This window comes from Tetrahymena thermophila (genome assembly GCF_000189635.1).
Source record: "Tetrahymena thermophila SB210 genomic scaffold scf_8254592, whole genome shotgun sequence".
NCBI classification, from domain to species: Eukaryota; Ciliophora; class Oligohymenophorea; order Hymenostomatida; family Tetrahymenidae; genus Tetrahymena; species Tetrahymena thermophila.
In genome coordinates this window covers 180180-192911 of record NW_002476363.1, presented here as the reverse complement: position 1 = coordinate 192911, position 12732 = coordinate 180180, and the positions used below count along the sequence as shown (strand labels likewise).

Below are 12732 nucleotides of genomic sequence, written 5' to 3'. Positions count from 1 at the left end.
ATCATTTAATTTTAAAAAAATTGTTTCTTTTAACTATATTATATAAAATTTTATAACTTTTATATATTTTCTCTTATCTATCTATATTTCTAAAAATCTATATTTGAGTTTATTTTTGATTTTTGGTTACAGATAATTAATAATTTATTAGTTTTATCTACTTTCAATTATATACACATTAAATAATTAAAAAGAAAATTAAACAATACACTATTTTTTTTAAAGCAAATCAAGGAAAATGTTATTTACTTACTTTATGATATCAATTTAAAAATAAAAAGATTTATTTTTTTTAATTTTATATAATTTTTATATTTAAATAATCACAGTCTCTATTGTTTCAAATAATTAGAAATAAAATAGAATAATTGATAGTTTTAATATTTGAATAGTTGAATTAATTATTTATTTTCCTTCCTATTTTTAATTTTATAAATTTTACTAAAATGAAAAAAGAATATAAATTAAAATTTAATTTATGCAAGATAAACGTTTTTATAATAAAGGCAAGATTCAAAATTAATTATTCATTTTATATTTAGCAAATAAAATTAATTTATGTAATTGGTAGTGAAATAATTAGTTTTAAATTAAATTAAAACTTTTCTTTGAGATTTAAGTAATATTATTATTCTTTTTCTTTTACTTTAAAAATATTTAGAAAAATGTAAAGATTATAAAAATCACTTAAATGAATTATTGAATATCATATATTAATTTTTATACTAAATGATATATTGATAATTTTTTATTTAAGTACAAAAAAAAATATTGTGTAATAATAATAAATTAATGCAAGCTTAAAATTATCAGGTAGTATTTTAGAAATTTAAAAATTCAACTATTGGCATATAAAAAGTATCCAGAAGGGCATGATAAACAATTTTTTGAAGTTGGTCCATTACATGTTTTGCAAGATTTATTGCATAAAAGACATTACTAATTTCTTATATAATATCCGCTACTAGTATTACAAGTAGGGGAGCATGTATTATCTTAAAATAAATATTAGCCAGAAGGGCATGAAAGGCAATTATTTGAGCTAGGTCCATTACATGTTTAGCAACTTGAGTTACACTGTAAGCAGTTAGTACCATTTATATAATATCCGTTACTAATGTTACAAGTTACTGAACAAGTATTATTTTTAAACAAATATTAGCCTAATGAACATGATAAACAATCGTTTGAATTAGGTCCATTACAGGTTTAGCAACCTTAGTTACATTGCAAGCAGTTAGTACCATTAATATAATATCCATTACTAGTATTACAAGTAGTAGAGCATGTATTATTCTCAAATAAATATATATCAGAGGGACATGAAAGACAATTATTTGAAGAAGGACCACTACAAGTTAAGCAGCTTGAATTACATTGTAAGCAGTTAGTTCCATTTATGTAGTATCCGTTACTAGTATTACAGGATACTTAACAGGTTTGATTCTAAAATAAATATTAACCTGAAGGACAAGAGAGGCAGTTATTTGAATTAGGACCATAACAGGTAAAACAATTTAAATTGCATTACAGGCAATTATTATTACTAATATAATATCCATTATTAGTGTTACAATTGGCAGAACAACTATTATTCTGATATAAATATTAACCAGAGGGACAGGAAAGACAATTGTTAGAAGAAGGACCATTGCAAGTTAAACAGTTTGAATTACACTGTAAGCAACTATTACCGCTTATGTAATACCCATTATTTATATTACAAATAACTGAACATGTTTTATTCTAAAATAAATATTAACCAGACGGACATGAAAGGCAATTGTTTGAATTAGGTCCATAACAGGTTAAGCAACTTGAGTTACATTACTAACAGTTAGTTCCATTAATATAATATCCATTACTAGTATTACAGCTGACAGAACAAGTATTATTCTGGAATAAATATTAGTTAGAGGTACACGAAAGACAATTGTTAGAATTAGGTCCATTACAGGTTAAACAACTTGAGTTACATTACTAACAGTTAGTTCCATTAATATAATATCCATTACTAGTATTACAATTAAATGAGCATGTATTATTCTCAAATAAATATATACCAGAGGGACATGAAAGACAATTATTTGAAGAAGGACCACTACAAGTTAAGCAGCTAGAATTACACTGTAAGCAGTTAGTTCCATTTATGTAGTATCCGTTACTAGTATTACAAGATACTTAACAGGTTTGATTCTAAAATAAATATTAACCTGAAGGACAAGAAAGGCAGTCATTTGAATTAGGACCATAACAGGTAAAACAATTTAAATCGCATTACAGGCAATTATTATTACTAATATAATATCCATTATTAGTGTTACAATTGGCAGAACAACTATTATTCTGATATAAATATTAACCAGAGGGACACGAAAGACAATTGTTAGAAGAAGGACCATTGCAAGTTAAACAGTTTGAATTACACTGTAAACAGTTATTACCACTAATGTAATACCCATTACTCGTATTACAAATAACTGAGCAAGTATTATTCTAATTTAATTATTAACCAGAGGTACATGAAAGGCAATTGTTTGAATTAGGTCCATTACAGGTTAAACAACTTGAGTTACATTACTAACAGTTAGTTCCATTAATATAATATCCATTACTAGTATTACAAGTAAATGAGCATGTATTATTCTCAAATAAATATATACCAGAGGGACATGAAAGACAATTATTTGAGCTAGGTCCATTACATGTTTAGCAACTTGAGTTACACCATAAACAGTTAGTACCATTTATATAATATCCGTTACTTGTATTACAGAATACTTAACAGGTTTGATTCTAATATAAATATTTTCCTGAAGGACAAGAGAGGCAGTTATATAAACTAGGACCATAACAGGTAAAACAATTTAAATCGCATTACAGGCAATTATTATTACTAATATAATATCCATTATTAGTGTTACAATTGGCAGAACAACTATTATTCTGATATAAATATTAACCAGAGGGACACGAAAGACAATTGTTAGAAGAAGGACCATTACAAGTTAAACAGTTTGAATTACACTCTAAGCAACTATTACCGCTTATGTAATACCCATTATTTATATTACAAATAACTGAACATGTTTGATTCTAAAATAAATATTAACCTGAAGGACAAGAGAGGCAGTTATTTAAACTAGGACCATAACAGGTAAAACAATTTAAATCGCATTACAGGCAATTATTATTACTAATATAATATCCATTATTAGTTTTACAATAAGCAGAACAACTATTATTCTGATATAAATATTAACCAGAGGGACAGGAAAGACAATTGTTAGAAGAAGGACCATTGCAAGTTAAACAGTTTGAATTACACTGTAAGCAACTATTACCGCTTATGTAATACCCATTATTTATATTACAAATAACTGAACATGTTTTATTCTAAAATAAATATTAACCAGACGGACATGAAAGGCAATTGTTTGAATTAGGTCCATTACAGGTTAAGCAACTTGAGTTACATTACTAACAGTTAGTTCCATTAATATAATATCCATTACTAGTGTTACAGCTGACAGAACAAGTATTATCCTGGAATAAATATTAGCCAGAGGTACACGAAAGACAATTGTTAGAAAAAGGACCATTGCAAGTTAAACAGTTTGAATCACATTTTAAACAGTTATTACCACTAATATAATACCCATTACTCGTATTACAAATAACTGAGCAAGTATTATTCTAATTTAATTATTAACCAGAGGTACATGAAAGGCAATTGTTTGAATTAGGTCCATTACAGGTTAAACAAATTGAGTTACATTACTAACAGTTAGTTCCATTAATATAATATCCATTACTAGTATTACAAGTAAATGAGCATGTATTATTCTCAAATAAATATATACCAGAGGGACATGAAAGACAATTATTTGAAGAAGGACCACTACAAATTAAGCAGCTAGAATTACACTGTAAGCAGTTAGTTCCATTTATGTAGTATCCGTTACTAGTATTACAAGATACTTAACAGGTTTGATTCTAAAATAAATATTTTCCTGAAGGACAAGAGAGGCAGTTATTTAAACTAGGACCATAACAGGTAAAACAATTTAAATTGCATTACAGGCAATTATTATCACTAATATAATATCCATTATTAGTGTTACAATTGGCAGAACAACTATTATTCTGATATAAATATTAACCAGAGGGACACGAAAGACAATTGTTAGAAGAAGGACCATTGCAAGTTAAACAGTTTGAATTACACTGTAAACAGTAATTACCACTTATGTAATACCCATTACTCGTATTACAAATAGCTGAGCATGTATTATTCTAATTTAATTATTAACCAGACGGACATGAAAGGCAATTGTTTGAATTAGGTCCATTACAGGTTAAGCAACTTGAATTACATTACTAACAGTTAGCTCCATTAATATAATATCCATTACTAGTATTACAAGTAGATGAGCATGTATTATTCTCAAATAAATATACACCAGAGGGGCATGAAAGACAATTATTTGAAGAAGGACCACTACAAGTTAAGCAGCTTGAATTACACTGTAAGCAGTTAGTACTATTTATATAATATCCGTTACTAGTGTTACAAGTTACTGAACAAGTATTATTCTTAAACAAATATTAGCCAAAAGAACAAGATAGACAATTGTTTGAATTAGGTCCATTACAAGTTAAGCAACCTTAGTTACATTGCATGCAGTTAGTACCATTAATATAATATCCATTACTAGTATTACAAGTAAATGAGCATGTATTATTCTCAAATAAATATATACCAGAGGGACATGAAAGACAATTATTTGAAGAAGGACCACTACAAGTTAAGCAGCTAGAATTACATTGTAAGCAGTTAGTTCCATTTATGTAGTATCCGTTACTAGTATTACAAGATACTTAACAGGTTTGATTTTAAAATAAATATTTACCAGAAGGACAAGAAAGGCAATCATTTGAATTAGGACCATAACAGGTAAAACAATTTAAATTGCATTTCAAACAGTTATTAAGATTAATATAATATCCATTACTAGTGTTACAACTGGTAGAACAAGTATTATTTTAATATAAATATTAACCAGAGGGGCATGAAAGGCAATTGTTTGAAGAAGGGCCACTGCAAGTTAAGCAGCCTGAATCACACTGTAAACAGTTATAGCCACTTATGTAATACCCATTACTTGTATTACAAATAGCTGAGCAAGTATTATTTTGATGCAAATATTAACCAGAGGGACATAAAATGCAATTGTTTGAATTAGGTCCATTACAGGCTAAGCAACTTGAGTTACATTACTAACAGTTAATTCCATTAATATAATATCCATTACTAGTATTGCAAGGAGATGAGCATGTATTATTCTGAAATAAATATAAGCCAGAGGGACATGAAAGACAGTTATTTGAAGAAGAACCACTACAAGTTAAGCAACTTGAGTTACACTGTAAACAGTTAGTTCCATTTATGTAATACCCATTATTAATATTACAAGTCGAAGAGCAAGTATTATTTTAAAATAGATATTAACCTGCTGGACATGAGAGGCAATTGTTTGAAGAAGGACCATTACAAGTTGAACAACTTGAGTTACACAATAAACAGCTTGTTCCATTTATATAGTAACCGCTTATGCATGTTGATTAACAAGAGTTGTTATTAGGATAAAAATATACCCCTGTTGGACATGATAAACAATTATTATTTGTCTATCCATTGCATGTTTTACAAGAAGGGTCACAATTTAAACAGTTTTTTCCACTAATATAATAACCACTTGAAGGGCAAGTTTTTTAGCAAGTATTGTTTAGTAAAATTTATCCTACAACACAACTCAAACAATTATTAGAGTTTGGGCCGTTACAAGTATAGCATGATGAATTACATTAATTACAGGTATTAGCTCCTACTGATGGTAAATAATAGCCTACTAAACAAGTAAAACATGTTTAATCTTCGTTTCCATTATTTTAACATGTTGCACAGTTTCTTATACAACATACTTTGTTAGTTGGATCTGGAGTATAAATTTCGCCATTAGAATAAGTTTATGTGCAGTAAAAAGATTAATAACATTCACTAGTGTCAGGATAGTAGTAATAACTTGAATTTGAGCAGCTAGTACATGTGTGTGATACAGTACATTAACAACTTGTATTGCAATAAGCTAAATTTCTTAATGACTTTTTGCTATTACAAATTATAGATTTATTAATATTTTTTTCAAAAATTTTGAATTAAAATTTTATTTTTTAAATTTGAATAAATAAGAGGTTTATTTAATATAAAAAATATACCAAATTTAATCGATATTAATTTTTATTTCAAATATAATCAATAATTTATTTAATATATTTTTTACCTGATGTAAGCATTTTAATCATAAGAAAGAGCAATTATGTTAGAAACTTTTTATAAAAATGACTTTAATTTTGAATTTATTATATTCATAGTTACTTAAGAGTGTAAAAATTAGTGATGAAAGCATTTCTTTATACTTTTAATCTAAATTTCTTTTATTTTTTTAAAAAATTATTAATTATTAATATATTTGCTTGTAAGAATTGATTTTAAAGTTAATACAAAAATTTAGATTATATAAAATTAATGAATAGTTTTTGGGGTAAATTTGTTCAATTCATGTTTGTTTATTTTTACAAATATAGTTTACATCTAGGCTTTAAAATCAAAATTTAAATTAAAAGACTAGAAATTTTTTTTCAGCATACTGCTTTTTAATTATCAAAATAATCTTATTTTTCAGAATCTAAGTTCCACGATCATCAATTTAATTGTAAGCTCTATCAATTACTAAATTTAATTAAGAAGATAAAATGTCATAAACTCAATATACATAATTTTATCAATAAAAGATATACAAAAAATGAGAAAATAAAAAAAATATTTTCATTCAATACTAATTTTTAATAATAAAAATAAAATATTTATAGAATATCTATTAAAGAATAAAAGGTTTTTATTGAATTATAAATATATATCATAGTAAATTAATAAATTTTTTCTATTTCTCTAGATTTTAATAGCTTCTTGAAACCCAAATAAAAAATATATTACAAAACAAATATTTTTTGCTTCTAATAAATGTAATATATTCAGATTTATTTTAAGGCATTTAGAAATAAAAATTACTACCAAGAGATATTTGGCAAAGATTAAAACTTCATTAGCTATATCAAAACCTGTATAAAAAACCTAATATAAAAACTATTGAATATAAATCTTTCATATCTTTAAATATTGCGAACAGTCAGGAAGATAATTTTATTTAAAGCCTGAATTATAAAAATATTATTTGTCAAATTTGAAAGGATTAATGTATTCAAAAAAAGATTTCTTTTATATTCTTTACAGTTTAAAAATCAATCAAATATCCTACAAATGATTTCTAACCTACAATTTTTTTGGAATTCAATTGAAGTTAGACTTTAATTTTTTCTGATGATCTAGTTAACAAATGATGTTTAAAATATGTTATGTAAATATTAAAATGATATATATTATAGAATAGCAACTCTCCTACAATAAAAAAAATCGAAATTTATTTCTTATTTCTAAAAGCTCATCATAAATATTTTTAAAGAAATTTAAAAAAATTTAATTTTCTTTTTTTCAAAAATATCTATTAATTAAATTTAGTCTTTTATTCAAATAATTTTAAATTCCCTCTTTAATCAATTTAATTTAATTTTTTGTGGTTTCAGGTATTTTTCAAATATTGATTAGGCACTTATTAGTTACTATTCTCTCTATTAAAAATATTTTATATGTGAATATTGATTTAATTAATAATAGAAGTAAAAATATCTTATTTTTCTTAAATCTAAATGAAGAAAAATTATTTTTAAAAATATTATTTCTATAATTTATTGAATAAATTAAAACAGAGGGAGAATATTTATTTATATTTTTTATATTTTAGCTATAAGATAGACTTTGCATAAATAATTATTTTTAAGGTGTTAAAATAATTATTTAAAAATAGGAGAATGAAGAAGATAAAAGCAACTCAAACAAAGTGAAAGCTAATATAAATTAAATTATTGAGATATTAGATGTTACTTAAATTTATTAGAGATAATGACACTAAAATATTACCACAACAAAATTAGGATCTTCCTAATGATTTTTAAATTAATTCTTTTATTTTTAAAAAGGTTTAATTTAAACGGATTCTTATGAAATTAGATTTTGGAGACTCAAGAATCTGTTGTAGAATCATACTAATCAAAGCAAAGAATTGAGCGAAATCCCTACAACTAGATCAAAAAATTGGAGAAGAGAAGTAGATATTAAAGTGATTATTTATTTTTCTAGCTTTTATTCTGAATAATCGATTTTTAAAGAAAAAATTACTCAGTTGGTTATGACCATATTACATTAGTAAATGTAAATACTTTTATGATATAAAACCTACAATATAGAATGCTCATATTTTATAGATGAAATAATATTTGTTTTCATTTAGCGTGTTCTTCGAGTTGTTAAAATTCTTTTACTTTTTGTTTGATATGGTATTTCATATAAAATCTTTAGGATTTTAAACATTTCTATGAGCTATTTTTAGTTAATTATAAAAGATAAATAAATAAGAATTGGAAGAAAGTGATGTCAAAAAATTTGAATATTTAGATAATTTAATCACTCTTTTTAATTGATATAAAAAAATAATATCTAACTTGTTGTTTAAATAGTCTTAATAAAAATAGTGCAAAAAATTAATTTATTTAAAAAGCAAAAAAAAATAATTTTTTAGACAAATAAGGAAAACTTTCTCATTTAATTAAATATAATTTTCTATTTAAACGTTTAAGAGAACATTACTTAATAATTATGATCCTTTAATTAATAATAAAAACTTCAGAAAGAAATAAACAAGAGTTATTTAATTTTTAAAAGTAAGAAATTCAAAAAGAATAATAAGGAAACATTTGATAATAAGATGTGCTGTATTTTAATTAATAAACTAAACAACTAAATATCTTAAATTAAATAACTATTATATGTTAAATTGAAAAAAAAAGTAAATTATTAGTAAAAATTAAATAATAAATATTAATTATATTATTAATTTATTTGGTTTAAAGTAAAAAATTATGTTAAATAAATGAATACTGAAATATATGTTTAAATATAATTTATTGATTTATTTAAAATCTTTTTAAAATTTTACAAAATAAATTTAAATTCTATTTTATGAATATATAAATTGAATGTAAAAATAAGATACATTTAAATTTTTTAAAATTTAAAATTAATTAATGCCCATCTTATTTTTTTATTTTAAGAGCTAATTAATTATTAAAAATACTTTGATCATCCCTGCTTTAAGTTCATAAATATTTATTTAATAGATTTTGATATATCCTTATTTCTATTTATAATAATATTTTTTGCCAATTAGTTTTTAAACAATATTATAATTCTTTTTATTTTATTAAAAAATGATTTAGAAAAAGTATAAATTTTAAAAATCACTTAAAAGAATTATTGAATATCATTTATTAATTTTTATACTAATTGAAATATTGCTAATTTTTTTATTTTAGTTCACAAAAAAAATATTGTGTATTTATTATAATAAATTAATGCAAGCTTAAAATAAGAAGGTAGGATTTTAAATATTTGGAAATTCAATTATTTTCGGCATATAAAAAACATCCAGAAGGACATGATAAACAATTTATTGGAGTTGGTCCATTAAATGTTTTACAATGTTTTTTGCAGAGAAGGTATTACTATTTTCTTATATAATATCCGTTAATAGTATTACAAGTAGAAGAGCATGTATTACATCAAAATAAATATTTACTAGAAGGGCATGAAAGGCAATTATTTGAGTTAGGTCCATTACATGTTAAGCACCTTGAATTACATTTTAAGCAGCTAGTACCATTTATATAATATCCATTACTAGTGTTACAAGTTACTGAACAAGTATTATCCTAAAATAAATATTAACCAAAAGGACATGATAGACAATTGTTTGAATTAGGTCCATTACAAGTTAAGCAACTTTAGTTACATCGCAAGCAGTTAGTACCATTAATATAATATCCATTATTAGTATTGCAAGTAGATTAGCAAGTATTATTCTCAAATAAATATACTAAGGAGGGGCATGAAAGACAGTTATTTGAAGAAGGACCATTGCAAGTTAAACAGTCTGAATTACATTGTAAGCAGCTATTAAAACTTATGTAATACCCACTATTTGTTTTACAAGTAGCTGAGCAAGTATAGTTCAAATTTAAATATAAATTAGAAGGACATGAAAGACAATCGTTTGAATTAGGTCCATGACAGGTTAAGCAACTTGAATTACATTATAAACAGTTAGTTCCTTATATGTAATACCCATTATTAATATTACAAATAGAAGAGCAAGTATTATTCTAAAATAAATATTAACCAAAAGGACATGATAGACAATTGTTTGAATTAGGTCCATTACAGGTTAAGCAACTTGAATTACATTATAAACAGTTAGTTCCGATTATGTAATACCCATTATTAATATTACAAGTTGAAGAGCAAGTATTATTTTAAAATAGATATTAACCTGCTGGACATGAGAGGCAATTGTTTTAAGAAGGACCATTACAAGTTAAACAACTTGAGTTACATAATAAACAGCTTGTTCCATTTATATAGTAACCGCTTATGCATGTTGATTAACAAGAGTTGTTATTAGGATAAAAATATACCCCTGTTGGACATGATAAACAATTATTATTTGTCTATCCATTGCATGTTTTACAAGAAGGGTCACAATTTAAACAGTTGTTTCCACTAATATAATAACCACTTGAAGGGCAAGTATTTTAGCAAGTATTGTTTAGTAAAATTTATCCTGCAACACAACTCAAACAATTATTAGAGTTTGGGCCGTTACAAGTATAACATGATGAATTACATTAATTACAGGTATTAGCTCCTACTGATGGTAAATAATAGCCTACTAAACAAGTAAAACATGTTTAATCTTCGTTTCCATTATTTTAACATGTTGCACAGTTTCTTATACAACATACTTTGTTAGTTGGATCTGGAGTATAAATTTCGCCATTAGAATAAGTTTATGTGCAGTAAAAAGATTAATAACATTCACTAGTGTCAGGATAGTAGTAATAACTTGAATTTGAGCAGCTAGTACATGTGAATGATACAGTACATTAACAACTTGTATTGCAATAAGCTAAATTTCTTAATGACTTTTTGCTACTACAAATTATATATTTATTAATATTTTTTTCAAAAATTTTGAATTAAAATTTTATTTTTTAAATTTGAATAAATAAGAGGTTTATTTAATATAAAAAATATACCAAATTTAATCAATATTAATTTTTATTTCAAATGTAATAAATAGTTTATTTAATATATTTTTTACCTGATTTAAGGATTTTAATCATAAGAAAGAGCAATTATGTTAGAAACTTTTTATAAAAATGACTTTTAATTTTGAATTTATTATATTCATAGTTACTTAAGAGTGTAAAAATTAGTGATGAAAGCATTTCTTTATACTTTTAATCTAAATTTCTTTTATTTTTTTAAAAAATTATTAATTATAAATATATATGCTTGTAAGAATTGATTTTAGAGTTAATACAATAATTTAGATTATATATAATTAATAAATAGGTTTTGGGGTAAATTTGTTCAATTCATGTTTGTTTTTAAAAATAAAAAAATATTATTATTAACAGATAGGCTTTAAAAATCATAATTTTAATTAAAAATACTAGAAATTTTTTCTTTCAGCTTACTGCATTTTAATTATCAAAAATAATCTTTTGTTTTAGCTTCCTGCTTTTTAATTATCAAAATAATCTTATTTTTCAGAATTTAAGTTCCACGATTATCAAACTTTAAAAATCATAATTTCAATTAAAAAGACTAGAAATTTTCTTTTTCAGCTTACTGCTTTTAATTATCAAAAATAATCTCATTTTTCAGAATCTAAGTTCCACAATTATCAATTTAATTGTAAGCTCTACTCTATCAATGACTAAATTTAATTAAGAAGATAAAATATTATAAAATCAATATAGAGAATTTTATCAATAAAAGATTTATGAAAAATGAGAAAATTTTAAAGAAAATATTTTCATGAGGCAATTCTAATTTTTAATAATAAAAAATAAATATCTATTAATATTTACTTTTAAGAATAAAAGATTTTAAATGAATTTTAAAAATATCATGTTAAAATAAATAGCTTTTTTCAATTGCTTTAGCTATTAATTCTTTCTTGAACCCCAAATATATAAAACAAAACAGATCTTTTTTGCTTATAATAAATATTTTTTATATAGAAATTTAATCTTAACGCATTTAGAAATAAAAAATCCGTCTAAGAGAGATTTGATAAAGATTAAAACTTTAGTGGTTATAAAAAGATTTATAAAAAAAACCTAAAAAAAAATTATGAAAAAAAATCTTTAATATATTTAGATATTACAAACAGTTAGAGAAGATAATTTTATTTTAAAACCTAATTTACAAAAATATTATTTATCAATTTTGATATGATTCATTTACTCAGATATACATTTCTTTTATATTCTAAACACTTTAAAAAGCAATAAAATACCCTAAAATTGATTTCTAACCTATCCTTTTTTTGAAATTCTATTGAACTAAAATTTTTATTTTTTCTGATGTTTTAGTTAATAAATGATATTCCAAATATGTTATTAAAATATTAAAATTATATATACTGTAAA

At 23.5% G+C, this 12732-nt stretch overlaps 2 protein-coding genes across 2 annotated transcripts; both read right to left on the bottom strand. All coding sequences in view use genetic code 6, as the record gives it.

Annotated features, from left to right (window-relative positions):
* Window positions 1-809: 809 nt before the first annotated feature.
* TTHERM_00581890 (transmembrane protein, putative) lies at window positions 810-6470 on the bottom strand (the record flags this gene model as incomplete). The annotated part of the gene is made up of 4 exons (XM_001018930.2): window positions 810-4138; window positions 4245-6172; window positions 6345-6390; window positions 6440-6470. 4 exons carry the CDS (start codon window positions 6468-6470, stop codon window positions 810-812), a joined length of 5334 nt encoding a protein of 1777 aa, XP_001018930.2.
* A 3325-nt stretch (window positions 6471-9795) lies between these two features.
* Window positions 9796-11520, bottom strand: TTHERM_00581870 (zinc finger lsd1 subclass family protein; the record flags this gene model as incomplete). Its single annotated transcript, XM_001018928.2, has 3 exons — window positions 9796-11221; window positions 11394-11439; window positions 11490-11520. 3 exons carry the CDS (start codon window positions 11518-11520, stop codon window positions 9796-9798), a joined length of 1503 nt encoding a protein of 500 aa, XP_001018928.2.
* Window positions 11521-12732: the final 1212 nt, after the last annotated feature.